General features: G+C 42.6%; 2 protein-coding genes across 2 annotated transcripts; one reads left to right on the top strand and one right to left on the bottom strand.

Annotated features, from left to right (window-relative positions):
* The first annotated feature begins 2,085 nt into the window (after positions 1–2,085).
* rnaseh2b (ribonuclease H2, subunit B) lies at positions 2,086–13,635 on the top strand. The gene is made up of 11 exons (XM_080537306.1): positions 2,086–2,235; positions 2,748–2,813; positions 2,941–3,048; positions 4,157–4,227; positions 5,832–5,946; positions 6,043–6,107; positions 6,478–6,583; positions 6,821–6,902; positions 11,232–11,277; positions 13,106–13,183; positions 13,497–13,635. The coding sequence occupies exons 1-11, from the start codon at positions 2,169–2,171 to the stop codon at positions 13,605–13,607; spliced, it is 915 nt and encodes a 304-aa protein (XP_080393432.1). The 5' UTR covers positions 2,086–2,168; the 3' UTR covers positions 13,608–13,635.
* A 1,129-nt stretch (positions 13,636–14,764) lies between these two features.
* c9h13orf42 (chromosome 9 C13orf42 homolog) lies at positions 14,765–16,089 on the bottom strand (the record flags this gene model as incomplete). The annotated part of the gene is made up of 3 exons (XM_080535491.1): positions 14,765–15,018; positions 15,417–15,561; positions 15,664–16,089. The coding sequence occupies 3 exons, from the start codon at positions 16,087–16,089 to the stop codon at positions 14,765–14,767; spliced, it is 825 nt and encodes a 274-aa protein (XP_080391617.1).
* Between the last annotated feature and the right edge of the window lie 4,990 nt (positions 16,090–21,079).

The following is a 21,079-nucleotide window of genomic DNA, read 5'->3' as shown; positions in this document are numbered from 1 at the left end:
ACTGCCTCCCAGAATGCATTTCGCCGGGAGCGGCGAATTTAAACCTCCATTTTAAACCTCCATTAGCTAAAACCTGTACTTTTGGTTTTACAAGTGTTAACATGTCATTTTATGAAGTTTTAATATGTTTTCAGGCGAGAAAGTAACCACATATATTCCGAAAATGTGTCCGGTTTACCAAAATAACTCGTTTATATATCTGACCTGAGGATTCTTCTGTTCCTAGCTATATTACGGCTGCGTTCGTAAATTTGCCCTGGAAATCTGATCAGCACTCATGGAATGCCTCTTGTCCAATCAAATTACCTGGTCCCTTTATGACGTTGAACCCAGTGTGCGCTCCGGCACTCTCAGAGCAAATTTACAAACGCACCCTGCGTTGCGCTTACTTAGGGAGTTCGACAGAAACAACATAACATAATTACAACAAGTTGTAAAATGATTTGGGGGGGGCAATATCTTTAGCTAGCTCAAGTAACTAGTTTACTATATTGTTGTCTTAGCAGTTGGTAAAAGAACATGATTAAAATAGATATATATGAGCAATAACATATCGTGGGTTTGCTGCAGCAAGCACAATACAACCAACTTGTCCGTCTGAAGCGACAATACTGGGATCATTCGTGATTGGGCTACAATCAGTCAAATAGGCGAACATGTGATGAAATAGCCTTGTCTAAGAATGCATTTCACCATGTTAATTCCCAGTATAGTGAAAATACCACCGCTCATCCGTGATCAGACTTGGGGTGCTGCAACTGAAGAGTATCAAATAGTGCAAAAAAGCAGCATCTGCACACTCAAATATGTGCAAAAAACGATGTTTATTGCAAGCTTTCGGTCCCCAGGCTATCGGACAATGTAAACAACAGTTGTATGACAAGTGTGTATGACGCAGTTTGACGAGGCTGAAAGCGCACAGGGTTGCCAGATGGGATTGAGAATTTACAGCCTAAACTTTCTACAACCTCAAAATCCAGTAGCCCATTCGGCGGTAACCCGCCCCATCTTGCAACCCTGGACGAAATGCATTTTGGGGAAGCAGTACGCCACAAGTGTCCATCGTAACACATTAAAAATTATTTCCGAAAATATTGCTCGCATACTACATTTCTCGCATACTCAAATCTCGCATACTGTACAGTGTGAACGCTCTCGCCTACTCAAACTACGTCATATCTAGTATGAGTAGTATGCTAGTACGCTATTCCGAACACAGCCCATGTCTTTTAGTGATCTCATTACAAAATCAGAAGAGTGGGCTGTTAGATAGATTGGGGAGAACACTACCAATATCAGCCCAACCCTAAAGACTCCCCGCACAGCTACTGGGGTAATTACATGTATTTTAATTAGGATCTGCGCATTTTTCACGGCTAGGGCCAACAACGGCCCGCTCTCTCTTCCATACAGGGAAGACTGATAATCTGGTTTACTGGCGTCCTCTAGTGACTCAAACGTAAACTGCTTAAACATGAGGATTTTATATTGCAAATGTATACAGCCAGCCTCCAGCACCAACATGTATCACACAGTAACCCCGTAACTCCGCTTCACGTCGTGCCTAACCACCCCGCCAGCTGTGGCAATATCCACGATATACCACGGCCTATCGTTCCATAACGCTTAAATAATGTATTTCTTATGTTGTTATTGTGGTGCGTGTAGCCTTAAGATGACGTCATAGAATGTGCCACTTTTGGGATCCAGTGGAAATGATAGACTATAGCTGATTTATCACTAAACAGCATTTTACTGTCATCTGTACAGGCTGAAACTGTAACTATAGCTGCAGCTACGGAAATAAAGCCTATACTAAAAAAAAACATGCATCCCTAACCCCTTGTGGAAAAACACACGGCTGCCCGCCTTTTCTGTCTGCTCACGGTGTTTACGCCTCCTCCTCCAGGGGGGTATTCCATCAACGTCGCTGAAGGAAAATCTAGGCTTTTTCTGAGCAATCTCGCGAGATTTATATTTAAAAACCAGGCTCATTTTGATAACTCTCGCGAGAGTTCATTTAACGACGTTGATGGAATACCACCCAGCAGTATCCCATGCTTTCGTACTTTCTGATGACAACAGTTAGCCAGCAAGCTAGCTGTGTTGATACTAAACAGGTTGCCTAAAAGTAATTGAAAAATACATTTCTACTTCATTTGTCTGAAATGGCTACTAAAAAGAAGCGCACGCCACAAGCACAACATGACAGTAGTTGGGTCATAATTGCTGCAGGTAGGTAGCTAACTTACTCACATTGACAACAATGTCACAGCTAACTCAGAAGAGCTACTGCTCCATCGCCACACTTAAACTGAAGCTTGTCAATTTAGTATGGAGACCAACAACACAAGACATGATGTTAGCTAGCTAGCCACAATTAAAGGTGCAATCCCTTATTCCCTGTAAATTGTTTTGGTATAAAGACAAGTCTAGAGATGTTAGGGTAATGTGGCCTCTCTAAAATAAGATAGACTGCTTGTTTACAAAGACATTGATTGTTTACAAACATTGAATAACCTTATATTTTGGGTTATGGTAAGGAAAGAAATTGCATACAATATTCTTTTAGAATCAATGGGTATATCACACATTTAAATGACCTTTGAACTGCAGAACAAATCCCAGATTGTGCCTTTAAGTGACATTTTATGACATTATTCCCTCAGTGAGACACATAAATCAGCCAGCGTCATGACGACATGATGGTGTCATCATGACCTGTGTTTGAATCTTATTGCCCACAGACTCTGCTGTTGAACCCAAGAACGACAGTGACCCCTCTTTCATTAGACTCAGGAATCCTTCAACAGGTAACATTAGCTATTTCATGTTAGTAAGGTCCATCCATCCATGTCAATTCCAATGAAGTCAACACTATACTATTAGAGTGTGGTAGTGTGAAGGTAGCTTGAAACCTATTTTTATCTACTTTTCCAGATGCAGCTTCCCTCTATCTGTTGGGCAGTGGTGACGGTCAGCTGTATGAGGTCAAAGCCTTCAGTGAAGATTACCACTCCTGGTTCATTGGCCAGACTGTCCAGCCAGGTTAGTCAACAGACATTTCTCCTTGCGTCCTCTTCTCCGTCCTCCACTGGCTGTGTCCTCAGAATGCATTGGAGGAGAATATGCCAGGGGAAGAACCTAGATCTTCTCCTCCAATGCATTTCCAGTAGGACGTGAAGTGGAGGACGTGAGGAGTCGTGTTTCTAATGATGGAGAAAAGGCTACAGTAATGCCATGGAGAGGTGCTGCCACCCAGACCTCTGTCTTTATCTACAGTGGGGAAAATAAGTATTGAACACATCAACATTTGTGTTGCATTGTATTTCCAATTAGCCTATTCAAGTGAAATTTGCACCAGACTTTGGTATTAACTCAAACAGTCCAGACAAACAATCTAAACATTAAAGTCCATATGTAAATAAAGTTGTGTGTAATAAAGTGGAATGAAACAAGAAAAAGGTATTGAACACAGTAACTGAAATTAATTCAATACTTAGTGGAGATGCCTTTGTTTGTAATGACAGCTTCAAGGCACTTTCTGTATGAAGTAATTCCCATTCCTCTACACAGATTGTCTTTAAATCTTGAAGATTGCGGGGGGCCCTCTTGTGAATCTGGATCTTCAGATGCTTCCACAAATGTTCAATTGGGTTTAAGTCAGGTGATTGACTGGGCCATTCCAACAAGTTGATATAAAAATAACTTTTATAGCCCATCAATATATTCTTACCCAGCTGACATTTATTAGCACAGATATGAGGTACAGTTGCCTCCTAATTAGTTAGGGTTTTCAGCTGGTTCCTTGCCCTTTCTTGCTGTGCTCCACTTAATTACACATAACTTTATTTACATATGGACTTTAATGTTTAGATTTTTTGTCTGGATTGTTTGAGTTAATACCAAAGTCTGGTGCACATTTCACTTGAATAGGCTCATTGGAAATACGTTTACTGGACAAAATATTGATGTGATGTACTGCATTTTGCAGTAGCTATACTTAATGTTGCAGTAGCTTAACTCAATGGAGAACCAGCACCTCTTTTCAGACCGTCTTTATAATTGTAGAGAAAACATATATCTTTATAATAGTCATAAAAGCTAGTGTACCCTGTTTTCTTTTATTGAAAGTCAATGCTTTTCATTTGAATAGATGGAAGACTTCTGTATGTTACCCCTATGGATCCCCTATACCTTCTGTTGCCCTATTTGATCAAGGCAAAGGTAAGGTTCTTCTTAGATTCACTACACTAGGCATATACACAGATGAGCCAAAACATTATGACCACTGACAGGTGAAGGGAATAACATTGATTGCTGTGTTACTGACACCTGTCAAGGGGTGGGATATGTTAGGCAACAAGCAAACAGTCAGTACTTGAAGTTGATGTGTTAGATGCAGGAGAAATGAGCAAGAGTGACTTTGACAAGACCTGACCCTGACCCTAACCTTAACCCTGACCCTCAGGAGAGTAAAGACCTGACTGACTTTGACAAGGCCTGACCCTGACCGCCAACCCTAACCCTGACCCTCACCCTCAGGAGAGTAAAGACCTGAGTGACTTTGACAAGGCCTGAGCCTGACCCCAACCCCAACCCTAACCCTGACCCTCAGGAGAGAGAGTGACTTTGACAAGGGCCAAATTGTTATGGCTAGAATACTGGGTCAGAGCATCTCTGAAACAGAAAGGCTTGTGGGGTCAGGGTTAGGGTCAGGGTTAGGGTCAGGTGTGGTGTGCTCCCAGTCAGCAATGGTGAGTACCTACCGACAGCGGTCCGAGGAGGGACAAACCACAAACTGGTGACAGGGTTTTGGGCGTTCAAGGCTCATCGATGCGTGAGAGCAACGAAGGCTATATTGTGCAGGTGGGCATAATGTTTTCACTCATCAGTGTATACACCCTCGCCCAAGTTTTTGGACTGAGGTCTTCATTCATTGTGACACACAGACACAATTAGGCCTAGACTAATTGTCATCAATACTGTGTTGACATTATGGCTGTGTTCGTAAATTCGCTCTGAGAGTACCGGAGCACACTCTGGCTTCAACATCATAAAGGGACTAATTTGATTGGACAAGAGGCATTCCATGAGTGCTAATCATATTCCAGAGCGAATTTACGGACGCAGCCACTGTCATCCATAGATCTACCTCTGTGCTGTCATCACTGTCTGCTTTGTGATGTCACCTCTCTGATTCAAGCTTGTTTTTATGATCACTGTCGGGGTCACACTTGTCCTTATTGTGACATCAGAGTCTGCAGGTCTCCGTTGTTTGAATTCTTCCATTTGTGATGTCATGTCCGTCTGTCATATAGCAACAGAAGTTTGTGCAACACCAAAAGTCTCTACGTCCCAAACTGCAGAAAACATGTAAATAGATGTCACAAACATGTAAACGGAAGCAGTCTGTCTGTCACATAGAAATAGAAGTCTGTACGTCACAAACTGCAGAATGTAAACAGAATTGGAGACAATCGTTGTTCTTAGAGACAGACGTCACCGTCATGATTGCTAGCAAAAGTAAATCTGAGCGGCAGCTAACGAATGGCAAAGATGTTCTGATTTAGCCCAAGGTTTACTACTGGAATTTCCGTTTAGTTAGCTACCGCGCTGACTCTCTTTTGGCTAGCAATCATAACGCCAACGGCTGTCTCCAAGAATGACCAGGGTATTCAGTTTTGTCTACATTCTGAAGTTTGTTGTGAAATACCCACAGTAGGGTATTTCTGTCTACTTCTCTTTGTTACATCATCTCATTCTGTCTCTACTCCTACGTTTTTCTGTCTCCCTCTGTTTGTGACATCATCTCTGTCTGTGCTCTGTAGGGGAAGTTCCAGCCCGTAGACCAGGTGGTAATGGATGATGATTTCCCAGCATGTTCCAGGCTGCTCAGCTGTACACGCTCTCTGGTCTCCCTGCACCACATCACTGAGGAGAAAGGTCAGAGGTCAAGCAGGACGGTTTAGCGGACGTTAATCAAAGGGTCATGCCCGGTGACTGCGTGTGTTGTAATGCTCTGTCTCTCATCCCTTCCAGAGGTAGGGAGCCTGAGGTTTCACCGCTATAGCCAGGAGAGAACAATGGACTGGCTAAAGAAAAAGGTAACCAAGTGCTGCTGCCTGACAGCTGTGTGCAGATGTTCTCTACATTCACTCTCCTTCCCCCCCTGAGGACACACAGGGTGCCTTTGTTCCAGCCCAGTGCTATTAAACAAGATTAAGCTTATCAACTAATCAACAAGCCTTTGTGGGCTTCCCAGGGGGGTGTTCCATCAACATCACTAAAGGAAAATCCAGACTTATTTTAATAACGCGAGTCTCGCGAGACTTATCAAAATAAGGCTGGATTTTTGTTTATAACTCTTGCAGGATTTATCAAAAGATTGTCCTTTAGCGACGTTGATGGAATACCCCCCTGGACTAGGAGGGTAATAACTGATGTTGTGGGTTGGGGTGTACCTCATGTTTCCAGGCGGAGAGTACGGTCAAAGCCCTCAGAAAGAGTAACATCTCTGTGGGGCAAGGGGTGAAGTCGACGACATTCGTCAGAGTGAAGCTGGAGTCGGACGCTGGCGATGGTTAGTCTTGTTTTTTTCTTAATGCTATGACAACATTGACCAGTGGATGGCGTCAAAACCATTGCAAAGACCATCAGTTTACACATTGAACTCACATGAAGTTACACATCAAGCATTTGACGTCAAACAAGCTGATATTACGAAATAAATAAATAAAGACGGTTATCATTGCATTACTGTCTGTATAATGCCATGGTGCTTCAACTAATCATGCGGTCTCTCTCCAATGGGGCACAGATGATTACCTGCGGTATGCCCATGGGATGATCTCGGAGTACATCAGTGAAGACTTGAGCAAAGCCCTGCTCAAGCATTTAGGGTATATACTTTAACTTAACTTTTATTTATTTGTATAGCACTTATTAAGACAGCAGTCACAAAGTGCTTCACAGTACATTTGGTAGAATATTGCATAACAGCAACTAAACAGCCAGCGTAATTCATTAAAAAGGAAACAAGCACTTCACACAAGCAATATAACAAATGATAAAATGATAAAATGAACGAATGATAAAATGATAAAATTAACGAATGATAAAATGATAAAATCAATGCACATATCAGAAGTAAAAAGAGAAAACAACTTGTAAAAATGCCATCCTATATAAGTGGGTTTTTAAACGTTGTTTTAAAAAGTGGTACAGACCCAGCTAACCTGACAGTGAGGGGGAGGCGATTCCATAATGTTGGAGCTACAACAGTAAAAGCACCCCTTTGTTTTGAGCCTGGACTGTGGGACAATTAAAAGCCGTTGGTCAGACGATCTAAGAGATCTAGGCGCAATGTATTGTATTAAAAGATCGGAAATATAGGAGGGTGCCATGCCATGGAGGGCCTTAAAGGTGATCAGGAGGATCTTGAATTGTATTCTAAAACGTACGGGAAGCCAATGTAAGTGGGCTAGAATGGGGGTAATTATGCTCTCTTCGTTTAGTGTATGTCAGAAGCCTCGCAGCAGCGTTCTGAACTAGTTGGAGTCGAGCAATTGCGGAATCACTTAAGCAGGAAAAAAATGTGTTACAGTAATTCAAACGGGAAGAGATAAAAGCATGAATGATTTGCTCTATAATATTCTTTGGCAGTGCTGATCTGATTTTGGCAATGTTTCTGAGTTGGAAAAAACAAGACTGAACTAATTTCTTGATGTGAAGCCATCTGAGGGCAGTTCCATCTATGCCGACCCAATGCTTTAGTCTATCCAGCAGGATGGTATGATCAACTGTGTCAAAGGCGGCAGACAAATCCAACAACATTAGAATGGAGTGATGACCAGAGTCTGTATTCATAAGAATGTCGTTAGTGACTTTCAACAAAGCCGTTTCAGTGCTATGCAGCCTACGAAACCCAGATTGAAATGGGTCGAGAATGTCATTTGTTTCCACTATTTCCAGAAGTTGTTTAGCAACTGCCTTTTCAATTCATTTCGAGACAAAGGGTAGTTTTGAGATTGGCCTATAATTTTGGGGGAGTGTTGGATCAAGACTAGGTTTCTTCAGAAGGGGCTGAATACAGGCTTGTTTGAAATAATCTGGGAACAAACCGGAGGACAGAGACTCATTCACAATGAAGAGAAGACAAGGGGCAATTACTTTAAATACCTCTTTGAAGAATCTGGGGGGTATAGTGTCAAGGCCACAAGAGGATAGGTGCATATTGGCGCTTTTCCACTACAGGGCCAACCCGGGTCAGCCCGGGCTGGCCCGGTTTATTATCCTTTTTCCACTGCCAAAAGTACCCGTGCCATTTCTGGTACCCGTGCCGAACAAGAACTAAAATAGTTCTTGTTCGGGATGGGTAGCGAAAGGTACTTTTTTGCCAGGCTGCGTGTGACGTGTGACGCTGCACACCGTTGATTGGTCAATGGAAATCGTCATCCCATGTTCATAGATTTCTTCGCTAACCGCCATCTTTAAATACCACAACAGATTTCGCTCTAGGAAAATGTCACTTACTGTTTCTGTAATAACTTATTAATAAAGATTGGAAAAATTATGCTAACCATCGTATTATCTTAGTTTAATGTCATTTCAATGCATCATAGAACTTTTATTTACAACAAGCATAACAAAAGAAATCGCTGTTGTGGCGATGTCCTGTGCCTATGCTGTTCCTCAGTCCAGCGGCAGTCAAATGCCGGTAGATTCGCTCCGTTATATATCTAACGTTACATGTTTTAAGGCTGATCTGTGCATGATAGTGCTGCATTATGTTGATCTATTTATATCTATCTATTCTTGCCAATTCCTTATTACCAGTGGAAAGGGGGAAGGCTAAAACACTTTGAATGGAATAGATAGGACTTTCCGTTCAATGGAGGAAGCATGATACTCGCGAGTTCATCTCGCTTTTCCCCCTGTTGATGTATTAAACAATCTAAGCAATCTAATCAGAGCAGTTGTTATTATGTCATATTATTGATGGATGTGCCATTTTTGATGGAGAGCAGTGAGCGGATGACTGGATGTGAGCATGTATTTGACTAATGCGATAGATTCGTGTCTTGCTCCGAAGCCGGAGCTGTCTGCAGACAGGATTTTACAGCGTTCCTTCAAACTATCGTAATTCATGAACTATATGCCCAATCTAAAAAATTCAAACAGTTTCTGAAAGCAGAGAAGTTGCACTTTTTGAACAGTTGAACTTTTTTAGGCTTATTACGGTAGTTCACCAACAAAAAAAAGCACAGGTCAACGTGTCAGGAGAAATAGCAACGTGTCAGGAGAAATAAAAATAGAATCGTGTCGCATTTCATGTCGGCATTTCCCTGGTTGCGAGATCTAAACTAGTCTACTAGACCTGAAAGCGGCAAGTAACAGGCACTTAACGTTACATGTTGTAAGGCTGATCTGTGCACGATAGTGCTGCATTTTGACATAATTCTTATCGCATTTCCTGATCTGTATAGCGGGGGGAATCTTATGACACGTAACTCCTCCTACAGTCCCGGGTCGTTCCTGTATAGTGGAAAACGTCTCGTACCCAGAACTGTTCAAAAGCGTGCCGAGGCGAGCCGTGCGGAGCCGTGCCGTGCCGGTCAATGGAAAAGCGCCATATGTGACACAATGTCAAGCAAATTATCCATGGAAATAGGTGTGAATTCACTCAGCACTCTGGGGGAGGCGTCTGTAGTAACCATGCATGAGGTAGGGGGCGTTATAGAGGCTTTGATACCCTTAACCTTCTCAACAAAATAAGCTAAAAACTAGGAGGCCGAGACAACTGAAGGAGCAGGGTTTACAAGTTTATCAATGGTGCTGAAGAGAACTCTGGCGTTATACTTTTGTGCTGCTACAAGGCTTGTAAAATACTTAAGTCTCTCTTTTTTGATTAATAAATTGTAAGCAGACAACATCTCTCATAATAAGGAGGTGGACCTGTAGGTTACTTTTCTTCCACTTTCTTTCTGCTCTTCTACATTCTCTTTTTAGTTGGCAAGTATCATCATTTATCCAAGGTGATGGATTTGCCTGACACCTTGACCTTGGTTGGGAGCAATGTGATCTAAAACTGATGAACATCGAGTATTAAACTGATCAACCAAATAATTTACATCATTAAACTGTGTTAAGCTGTTGCACTGAGCAGAGAAGATAGAGGAACAATTAACAGCAGATCTCTCGTTAAAAATGCGGGAGTGAACTGTACATTTTGGGGAAGGAACAGCTACGCGAAGGGAAATATCAAATAGCACAGTTTTGTGATCAGAAACTGAGTCTTTTAGGGTGAGGGAGTTAACAGATAAACCCATAGTAAAAACTAAGTCAAGAGTGTGGCCACGTTCATGTGTAGGCAGAGATACATGCTGCTTTAGGTTAAAGGAATCACAAATGCTTAAAAATTCAGTGGCAGGACTGTTAGTAGGGTTGTCCACGTGCATATTAAAATCACCAACCAATATGATTTTGTCATAGTTAAGAATGATAAAAGAAATAAGATCAGAGAAGTCAGCAAAAAAATTACTGTTTGGTTTAGGAGGGCGATATATAACAATACAGCAAACAGGGGTATCACACTTGACTTTGAACATCAGTACTTAAAAGCTAGAAGGTTTCTCCACTGGGATAAGGCTGCAGTGCAAATGATTTTTAAAAGCCACAGCAAGGCCACCTCCACAACCTGCGAGTCTGGGCGAATTAAAAAACATGTAATTGGGGGAACATAGTTCAGCGAAGGCACTGATGTCACTGGACGTTAACCAGGTCTCTGTTAGAAATAGAAACTCCTAATTATATGTAGTGATAAAATCGTTCAAAACAAAGGTTTTATTCGTTAAGGATCTTGTGTTTGTAAGAGCTAACTTAATAGGCCTAGTGAGACTCATAGATTGGGGAGCAACTGTGATTGGCTGGAGGTAACACTGGCTACAGTGAGATTTCAAAGGTACAAGGACATCACTGTTGACACCCTTTATTCTACAGTGCAACCTGGGGGTCCTTACATATAATACAGTCTGGATATGGCAATCATTCACAGTAGAGATATATACACATGCTCATGTATTGTCTAGGACTATGTCATCAAGAATAAGGAGAATTGTACCAATGCTACAGTAAATCAGTGATTATTGAGGGTATAATGCAGGTGAAGCACCAATACTTTGTTTGTGATAATGCAGTGGTCTTCTACCTCCCTCCCTCCCTCCTGACAGGTTACCTGAGCTCCTAAGTCCAAAAGAGGTGGAGCCTCCTTCAAAGGTATGTTCTCCAGCTGTTCTTTGGCTTTCGGGTCTCAGGATGTTACATTTGCATATAGACATGTAGTAAATTGATACATCAGCTCCTGTTTATGTTATTCTAAGTTGTACAACTTGATATGTTTTGTTTGATGGAGTCACAGTGTGGTCATGGTATCAGCTTCTCTTCTCAAAAACTGTGCAGAAGAACTAACAACAGCATGGTGTCCGCTATTTGAAAAGTCCCTGAATACCGAGGTTCCAGCTCTGTGGAGGAAGTCAATTATAATCCCTGTGCCGAAAAAACCTCGTGCCATGGAGAATAATGACTTCCGCCCCATTGCTCTAACTTCCATTGTGATTAAATGTTTTGAATGATATGTACTGTCTCTGCTTAGAAAACACATTGACCCACTGCTAGATGTCTTTCAATTTGCCTATAAACAGAACCGTAGCACGGAGGATGCTATTCTCTATATCACACATTCTGTATCCAAGCACCTCGAGAACAAAAAGGCCTATGCCCGAATTATGTTTGTTGACTTTAGTTCCGCCTTTAATACGGTACAACCCCACGTGCTCTTAGGAAAGCTCAAAGACATGGGTGTCAATAGTACTTTAATCAAATGGATCCATTCCTTCATGTTAGAAAGAGAACAGCAAGTGAAAGTCAATGGAACACTGTCAGTGACTAAACACTGCAGTACAGGTGTCCCCCAAGGTTGCGTTCTGTCCCCATATCTTTTCTCAGTATACACCAACGACTGTAAAAGTAACCACCCAAGCAACCATATTATAAAATATGCTGACGACACTGCAATTCTAAGTCTCCTTGATAAAGATACAGACCCCTCGGTGCTCCATGATGAGATTAACATATTCACTAAATGGTGCGACAGCAACAATCTCATCTTAAACCTCACCAAAACTCAGGAGGTTGTGTTAGACCCAAGGCAGGTAACTGACCATGAGCCTGTGGTCGTTAAAGACCAAACAATCATCCAGGTGCCCTCTTATAAGTACTTAGGTATTCAATTAGACAACCATCTCTGCTGGAATACACACTTAGACAGCTTATGTAACAAACTACAGCAGAGGCTTTATCACCTGAGGCGACTCAGACTTTATGGGGTGAGAAAGCAGATCATGAGAATTTTCTATCAGTCCATTGTTGAAAGTGTAATCAGATATGGAATAATTGTGTGGTTTGGCAACTTAACTGTACAAAAAAAAAACAGACTAGTCAGCATTCACAAAACAGCTATGAAAATTGTAGGTGAAAGAGACTATGTGATCCTAAATAAACTATATGAAAAAGCTGGACAAGGCTAACAAGATAATCGCAGACCCCCAACATCCACTCTCCACAGAATACAAAGTTCTCCCCCTAGGTAGAAGGCTTCGCATGCCAAGATGTAATTATAAGCTCTTAAAACTATCATTTGTCCCATTCTCCATTAAACTAATCAATTCGCTCAAGCAGAAACGATGATTAGGACATGATCACCAGCACCTGCACTTTATCTTAGACACCACTTGAAGGGCCATGTGCAATATTCGAAAACACCACTTGAAGGGTTATGTGCAATATATATTTATACCAAATGATGCCATGTCCAGGTGGAAACCGCTGCCAATGTCACTCAATGTTTGTTGCTGTCCTGTTGTTTACTTTGTCTACTGTATGTTGTATGTATCGTCTCTGTTGCTCTTGAAGCATGAAAGTACCATGCCCAAGACACATTTCCCCTCTGGGACAATAAAGTATAATCAATCAATCAATCAATGGTAACTTGCGTGTCTGTGGTGTGGTGGGTGTTCTGAGTGATCTAAAGCTCTTCTGTGTGCAGAAGCGGAAAATGTCTGACATGCTAGTGGAGGCAGGAGAGGACTACACCAAATTCAACAGCGCCGATTTTGCCCGCAAAGTGAGTGTGCATAGAGCGGGGCGGGGGGGATTATTCTTAAAGAGTTCTTCCATGTCCTTTTGGGGTTTTTAGTTTTAGAGGGATATTTGTTTGTAGCAAAGAATTCCTTGCCGCTTGCAAGGAATAGAAATGCAGTTTGATGTCTGTTGGACTGAAAATCCAGATGATTGTCAAAGTAGCTTCTGTAACCTTGCAGAAGACCTCCCTCTAACCTTGCAGAAGTCTTCCTGTTAAGGATGATATGTACTTTTATGTCCCTCTCTTCACTCAAAGCCGATGAGATGTGATATTGATTTTTCTCTTTTCTCTTCAGCCGCCCAAGAAGATGAGTGCAGCTCAGAAAACTCTTGCAAAGGTGGACAAAACAGGCATGAAGAGTATGTCTGCTTTCTTCAGCCCTAAGGTCAAAGCAGAGAAGAACTGAATGCTGTGATGTATCTGTGTGTGTACACTTTTGGTAATAAAGAAAAGAAAACAGAACAAACTTTGAATTTGTCCTCCGTTAGATCGAGCAATACAAGGATTTTCTCTTTTCTTGTGCGGATCAATGCATTGCGTTACAGTGAATGAATAGCTAGTTTCTTCAAGGTTTTTTGATGAACTTTTCAACAGGGTCAACTTAAATGTGAAACTTTGTGTGAAAATGAAATGTGAAATATTAGTCTCACTTAGTCAGAAGCGAGATATGAGATTCAGAGATAAGTGATATATATATATATATATATTTGTGTCCAGTAATTGATTTATTAATTCAGTCGGTAGTTACTGCTGTTTGTTTGGTGAGTGTTGTTAGGACAGGGCTCCCCATCTAGGCTCCCTGGGCTCAGATGACAACAGATCAACACAGCCAGTATAACCTGTGGTCTCATATTTCAGAGAAAGTGCACTCAGACAATAGACCAGCTTCACATGAAGTCATGGAAAAAATGTGCCACTTATGACCCATTTTAATGTAAATAAATAAACACAAATACAAATGTGAAGTCACAATGGTGGCATATAAAACTCAAACTTCTGTAGCAGTGACTTGCACAACTTTGGTTAAGATATAGTGAAGCCTATAAAGAATCATGTTATAGGGTGATACCGGTAGACAGGTCTACCATGTCCAATGTCCTCTCTCCCTAGTGATCCTAGTCATATGTACAATGACTAAATTGAATAGGCAGTTGTATTTTTTTTATTTTTTTTACAGACTTGGCTGTAGTATTAGCTGAATCATTTTGTTTACGCAGGCTTTACGCAGGTAGCCGCGTATACGCACCATTGTAGATCGGGTTAGACACATTACTCCAGAAAAGCCGCTCTTTGTATTATTAATCAGACCACAAGTAGAAAAATGAGTTCTGGGTCCTCAAACACAGTGCTTTCGTTGGCTCGTCATCCCCTCTCTCAGTTCCCACTTCCTCTACTTTAACCTCACCTCCCTCTCTCACTTCCCCAGTTTACTTCACAACTATTTAGGGTGTTTTCTCCCTGTGGTGTTCCCCTGCCAGCTGCTCACAGGGGGGACCTCCCGAAAAGTGACCTCCGATTACCCGGAATGGTAGGCTTAATAAACACACAGTTTACGATTGGACCTTACTCTTTCTTTTTTTTCACTTTGGGCTTGAAGCGCAGAGTCTGAAAGGCGCTCTCGACTACTTTAGGAAGGTGTATTGGGTTCCTCTGAAGCCGCCGCCGGCTACTTGTGGTCCCGTTGTCGTTTTTATTTTTGGCCGCACTTTCACCACCGGCTTTCCCCGGCTTCTTCAGCTTGGAGTCCTCCATCGGTAACCGCGGGACCCGCATAACCCAGTTTGAGTGGAGGTCGTGCTCACTGGTGCTGGTGGCCACTGAGAGAGAGAGAGAGAGAGAGAGAGAGAGAGAGAGAGAGAGAGAGAGAGAGAGAGAGAGAGAGAGAGAGAGAGAGAGAGAGAGAGAGAGAGAGAGAGAGAGAGAGAGAGAGAGAGAGAGAGAGAGAGAGAGAGAGAGAGAGAGAGAGAGAGAGAGAGAGAGAGAGAGAGAGAGAGAGAGAGAGAGAGAGAGAGAGAGAGAGAGAGAGAGAGAGAGAGAGAGAGAGAGAGGGGGGGGGGGGTTAGGCGTAAATACTTTTAGGTGTGTGTGTGTGTGTGTGGGGGGGGGGGGGGGGGTAGGCGTAAATACTTTTATTGAATGTCAGGACTTTTGTAGCCCCAATTATGTAGCCCCCCCCTGCGTGGTGCTGATACCTTAAAAAAAACACCAAACTCACCGATGAAGTCTACGTCCGCGTGCCCGTCGTCTATGTGAGGTTTGCGCGCGGGCTCGGGGTCACAGCTCGCAATGACAGCGTCGAAGAACTCCAGAGAGTCCTCCTCGTTGGGGATCGGAGGGGCCGAAGGTTTGATCATTGAAATCTGTGTGTTAAAAAAACAGCAACGTTTAGCTGTTGCAGCATGGCTCTAAACAGGAAAGAAGATAGATTGCTTATTATTATCGTTGAGGAGGTCACCAGCCACCTGTGCGTCTTTGGAGGTGGGCGGGGGCGGCGCAGGTTTCTTTTTGGAGGAGATGGTGGCTCCTTTCGTCTGCTTGGTTTTAAGATTGTTGACACTCCTCGTGTACTGGCGCCTCAAGGCCACGAGCTCCTCCAGGTACTGTAAGCAGTTCTGATCCTGAGAGTAAAGCCATAACCGGTCCTCCTGCCTCTGGTAGACGTACAACGCTGTGGTGGATTCAAAGCTCACCGTACTTTTGCTCCGTTTTAAAGTAGAGTTGCCAGTTGATTGATGTGTCCTCTCGCCCACCACGAGCATGGAGGTGCTGCGCACGAGCTTCACGGTGCACGCGCTGTGGTAGTCCTGCTCGGACCGGGAGCCGCCGTCTCGAGTCCGATGTCCTGGGTGCTGATTCGGTCGAAACACATTATTGATCTTCCTGAACATCCCTCCACGTGGAGGAGTGACTCAAAATTGACAAATCTATTGGTCGTATGATTGTCGAGCCTGGTTGACGGCGCACCCATCAGTAGCCTAATGGATAGACCTATTATTCAGTTTTCAACAGGTCCACCGAGCGTTTGAACCAACACGGAATTACGATGATCTTGTCCATGGTGCTGAAATAGCATACGGCCAGTGAGTCCTCGCAGGGGAAGAAACGCCGGATTGATCATTTCACGACTCCGTGGACCGTCGCTATGGGGTTGTGCTATGGCAACGGGCCCGTAATTCAACCTTCTACTCTCATTATTATTGAACAGGAGTCGCGTGTCGAATGTCCTGATCGGCGCCACAAACCACTAGCGCAATAAGGCCCCGCGCGCCAAAATGCCAAAATGCCAAAATGCACACCAAGCTATCACTTGGCCTAGTTTATATGACCAATAGATCAACATTAACAGGCTACTTCTATTCTAGGCTAGATCACAGGTCAATGAGATATAAGCTTAGTTTGCAAACCTCATACGCACAATCCAATATCCTATATCCTGTGACAGTGGCGGACTCAGGCTGTTTGAAGGGCAGGGGCGAAAAGAAAAAAAGGGCAGCTACTGCACAACATGGGACCCCATCAGTGCACATGGTCATGTTTAGACCATTGGAAGGGCAGCCAATAGGGCACGTCCTCTCATTTTCGCCACTCAAAAGGGCACTTAAGACAGACGTTTTTCAACCGTGGGGGCACCAGGAGGGGCGGTCGCCCCCCCCCCCCCCCCCCCCTGAGGCCGCCAGTGTCCTGTGATATTAATACCTGAAGCTAGACCTATCCTACGTTTTATTTCGTAAGAGAATCTGCAATTGGATATTTGAAGTCGTCTGGACCACGTGGTGATGACGAATAAACTATGGGATTAGTTTGACCTACGCGTAATACCCCAGTTTCCCCGCCAAATAAATTATTAAAGCAACTGTGGACTCATGTGTCAGGCTCTCTATTGTTGTGCTGGTCTCTCTGCTGGATAGTCATCGACTGACACCAGGCGAGGATCTCTATTAACCATAGACCGGAGAGCAAACTATATGCCTATGAAATGGAAAACTCCCAGACATGGCATAGCCTTCTTCATAAAACAGGCCTAGACCTCTATGATTGAAAACTTTCCATCACTTACACTGAGAGTTTACTGTTGTATGACTATGAAGTGTCTGTGATAGATAGCGGAGTGTTTGGTTGAGGGTTGGGGGCTTGCGCTAAATCGACAGAGATGAGCTAAATGACGATGTGGTAGATGGCGACTTTTTTTTACCCACAGCCAGGATCCGGAGATCCGTGGCTATTCATAAAACATTCGGGGTTAGAGCCCCTGGAGGCCATGGAGCCCTACCCCTTGATCCCAACAGAGTCGGGAGTCGGGACACCTTTCCCCTACGCGTGAACGCGCAAAACTGAGGGGTGGGGGCTGGTAGAGGCAAGGTGTGTATTGGGATTTACAATCCTAAATAAAAGAAAGCCGTACCAACGAGCATCTTTGTTAATTGTTTGTTAAATAACTGATACCAAAGTTAAATTGTCATGTTTTGTTCAATTACATCACCATTATCTATGATCTAGATCTAGATATTGTTTGAAAGAAGATCAAATATTAATATGTCCAATATGTCCATTAATATGTCCATATTTCTCTTAAAATAACTCAATATTTCATGGGGTGTCCTAATTTGTTCACATGATTGTATAGCCTAAACGAAAACAACAACAAAAACATTTAAGCCAAATTGTTGAAACTCACTTGATCCATAGAGGCGTTGGTGAGCAGACTGGTACTTATGGAAACATATTTATGGACAGCCCAGTCTTTATGTGTTATTATTATTTAGTGGACAGTGGTCTACGATGTATGCAGGTTGAATAACGTCCTATACGGTAATATTCACACATTCTTTATGATACTTTTATGATCAATGTAGTTTCTTCGGGTCCAGTTTAACTTCTGTCAGCACAGCAGGTAGCAGTGTGGAAGGAGAGGAGCGTGGTCAACTTGCGCCCCCAACAACTGTACAAAGTAAGTTTACAAACGTGACTTGGAAAATTATTTTGTTTCTTGGAGGTAGTCTAGCCCATATCCCGTTTGGTTTGATATATTGATACATATTAGGCAGTTAAACGAATGTTAGGGATCAAAATGTGATATTGTTGTGTATAATATGGGCTCAAAATCGCCATTAGATCCTAATTACCCAGATTAATTATTGTTTTATTCTATCAGGCTTGGACCCTCCCTGCCCCCCCCCCATACTCCCCAGAGCATTCCTGTCCCCTAAACCTTCCAACTCTGGTGGTCAATATGATATGGTTTTTACTCTACTGTTGTACGGCCTGGTGCCGAAGCCTCCAAGTGGCCCCAAACCCCCCCAAACCTGGTAGATGGCGACAGACTGCTGGAGCGGGCTCAGAGCTGGATGAGCTAGAAAGAGCCAGAAAGAATAGTAAGTAACCCCGTCCCCTCCCTTCAATAATACCTCTATTGAAATGTTCAGTTGTATTCCATGATGTAGTCACCCAGGTCATACTGGTGCCTCACATAAAACATTGTTATCCTTGTGTTGGAGGGAAACACTATTATTGTGTTTCCCAGTCATGAAGCTCAAGGCTGAGAAGCCCACTGTAGGATAGGCCGACATTACTTTTCTATTGTAGTTTTTTTCACAGAAACCCTGCAAGAACACGGTGGTCCCCTCCTGCCCTAATGGTAAGAGGCCATTTACAATATCTGTACTGTCCAGATATACACTGTACACTCTTGTCTGTTCAGCCTTCCTTTCCCACCACTTTCTCCATATTACACACAATATTAACATTATAGGATGGAGACATGGTTATATGATGTCATATCCTGTTCTCTGTTTTCTCTTCAGACACAGTGGCTGACCGTCTGCAGCAGCAAGGAGGAGCCGAAGCAAGCGTTCTGGGAGCGCATCTCCTCAGCCCTCTCCATTTTATTCTGCTTTGGGTGCAAGAAAATGACTCACTGACACACACACACACACACACACACACACACACACACACACACAACACCCACCCACACACACACACACACACACACACACACACACACACACACACACACACACACACACACACACACACACACACACACACACACACACACACACACACACATATACCAACACTTCAATAAATATTACTATACTACTATATCACTATCTTTTTTGCCCTCCTCCCATGTTGAATGTTGTTCCAGTTAATTACTGACATCTTCCGCTGTCAAAAAACTTTAACATTATTTAATTACATTCTACATGTAAAAGTCCCAGTTTCTATTGTTTCTTGTCCATACTGTAATGCATGTCTCTTTGTCATGTTGAGTTTTGATCTTGTCCCTTGATGTTTGTAGTGTGGATTATGTGATGTCTTCAATGTATATTCGGTGTTCGCTTTTTTGTCCGTTCTGTATGTTTCGTACCATTGATGATATAGCCAGTTTCACAGACAAGGCTTAAGCCTAATCCTGGACTAAAAAGCATCTTCAATGGAGATTTTACATTGAAAGTGTGATTTAGTCCAGTACTAGGCTCAAGCCTTGTCTGTGAAACCGGCCCATAATGTATGGTAAGTTAGGGTTCAAGTTAAGTTCAATGTCAGCATGATTTTGAAACAGTTTAGTTCTACACATACAGTAAAATAGGCCCATGCCCTCTCACCCAACTCCCTATCAACCAAAACCCCCCAAAGTTTTACATCAGCCATAAAAGGGGTCACATCCTTTTACAATGAGACGATAAGACGAGAAGATTTGAGGCTGAAGTAGTTTCATTCTGCTTAAATCAAACCTCCCTTCTTCTTTTGGACCACACACCTGGCCTCACTGAGAAAACAGAACTAACCACTGTGTTTAACCACTGACAGATACCATGACTTTGCCTCTGACATATAAGTCAATGTTATGACACAGCACAATGCTATACGTTAATGAGGCATATTTGGTCCACACCTGTAGCACCAGAGTTGTTATTTCATTTTCATAGAACTATGCAATTCGATGACAGTCTTATGACAATACTTTGATGGCTGCTCATCCCTGGTTAATGTGATCACTCTATAACCTTTGCACTACTGATGTTTACATCACTACCTTTGAACATACTGTATATTGCACATTGCACATGTCTCCTGATACAGCTTCTTTTATACTTCTGCACATTAGATACTGTACATAAACTACCTCATTGTACTATCTACCTAACTGTACATAGCTCATAACTGTATATAGCCCATAACTGTATATATCTCTAAACTAAACTACTAATACTACCTCTGCACATGCTGTATATTGCATAGTTACCTATCACTACCATTCTTGTTCTATTTATATCATGCCCTTATATCACTATTTGCACTTTTGATTGGATGGTAAACTGCATTTCATTGTATAGTACTTGTCCTCTGCCATGACAATAAAGTTGAATCTAATCTAATCTAATCTATTCAATAATCACCATTTTATTTTAACTACATAATATTGGACAATTAGTGTGAGTGATAGTCCTCTCACTTCCTCTTAGTGTATGAAGCAGGAGCTCCTCTCACCTGCTACACACTCATACATAAACCCACACAGCTGCCTGCACTGCTTAGACCCAGAGTAGCAGACAGTCCTTCATACCATGAGGAGAAGAGAGCTCATATTCCACACACAGCAACCAGTTGGGACTATCTGAGTTCAAGAGACGTGTAGCATCATTGAGATTTGAAGGTAATATATCAGACTATTACTGCACAATGTTTTCAAATAAGCCACTGTATGCCTACTTGACCAGAGGCATAATTGACAAATATTTTACCCATGAGTAACTGTCATGAAATATACAAAATGGGGCCTTAATGCACATATCGGCACTAAGTGCTGACCAAACAGCTTTAAAGGAAATGTAATTTCAAACGTAAATGTTTTAGCAGATAACGACTAAT

This window comes from Nansenia antarctica, assembly GCF_963989245.1.
Source record: "Nansenia antarctica genome assembly, chromosome: 7".
NCBI classification, from domain to species: Eukaryota; Metazoa; Chordata; class Actinopteri; order Argentiniformes; family Microstomatidae; genus Nansenia; species Nansenia antarctica.
The sequence above is the reverse complement of the archived record's forward strand: the minus strand, read 5'-3'. Positions and strand labels throughout refer to the sequence as shown.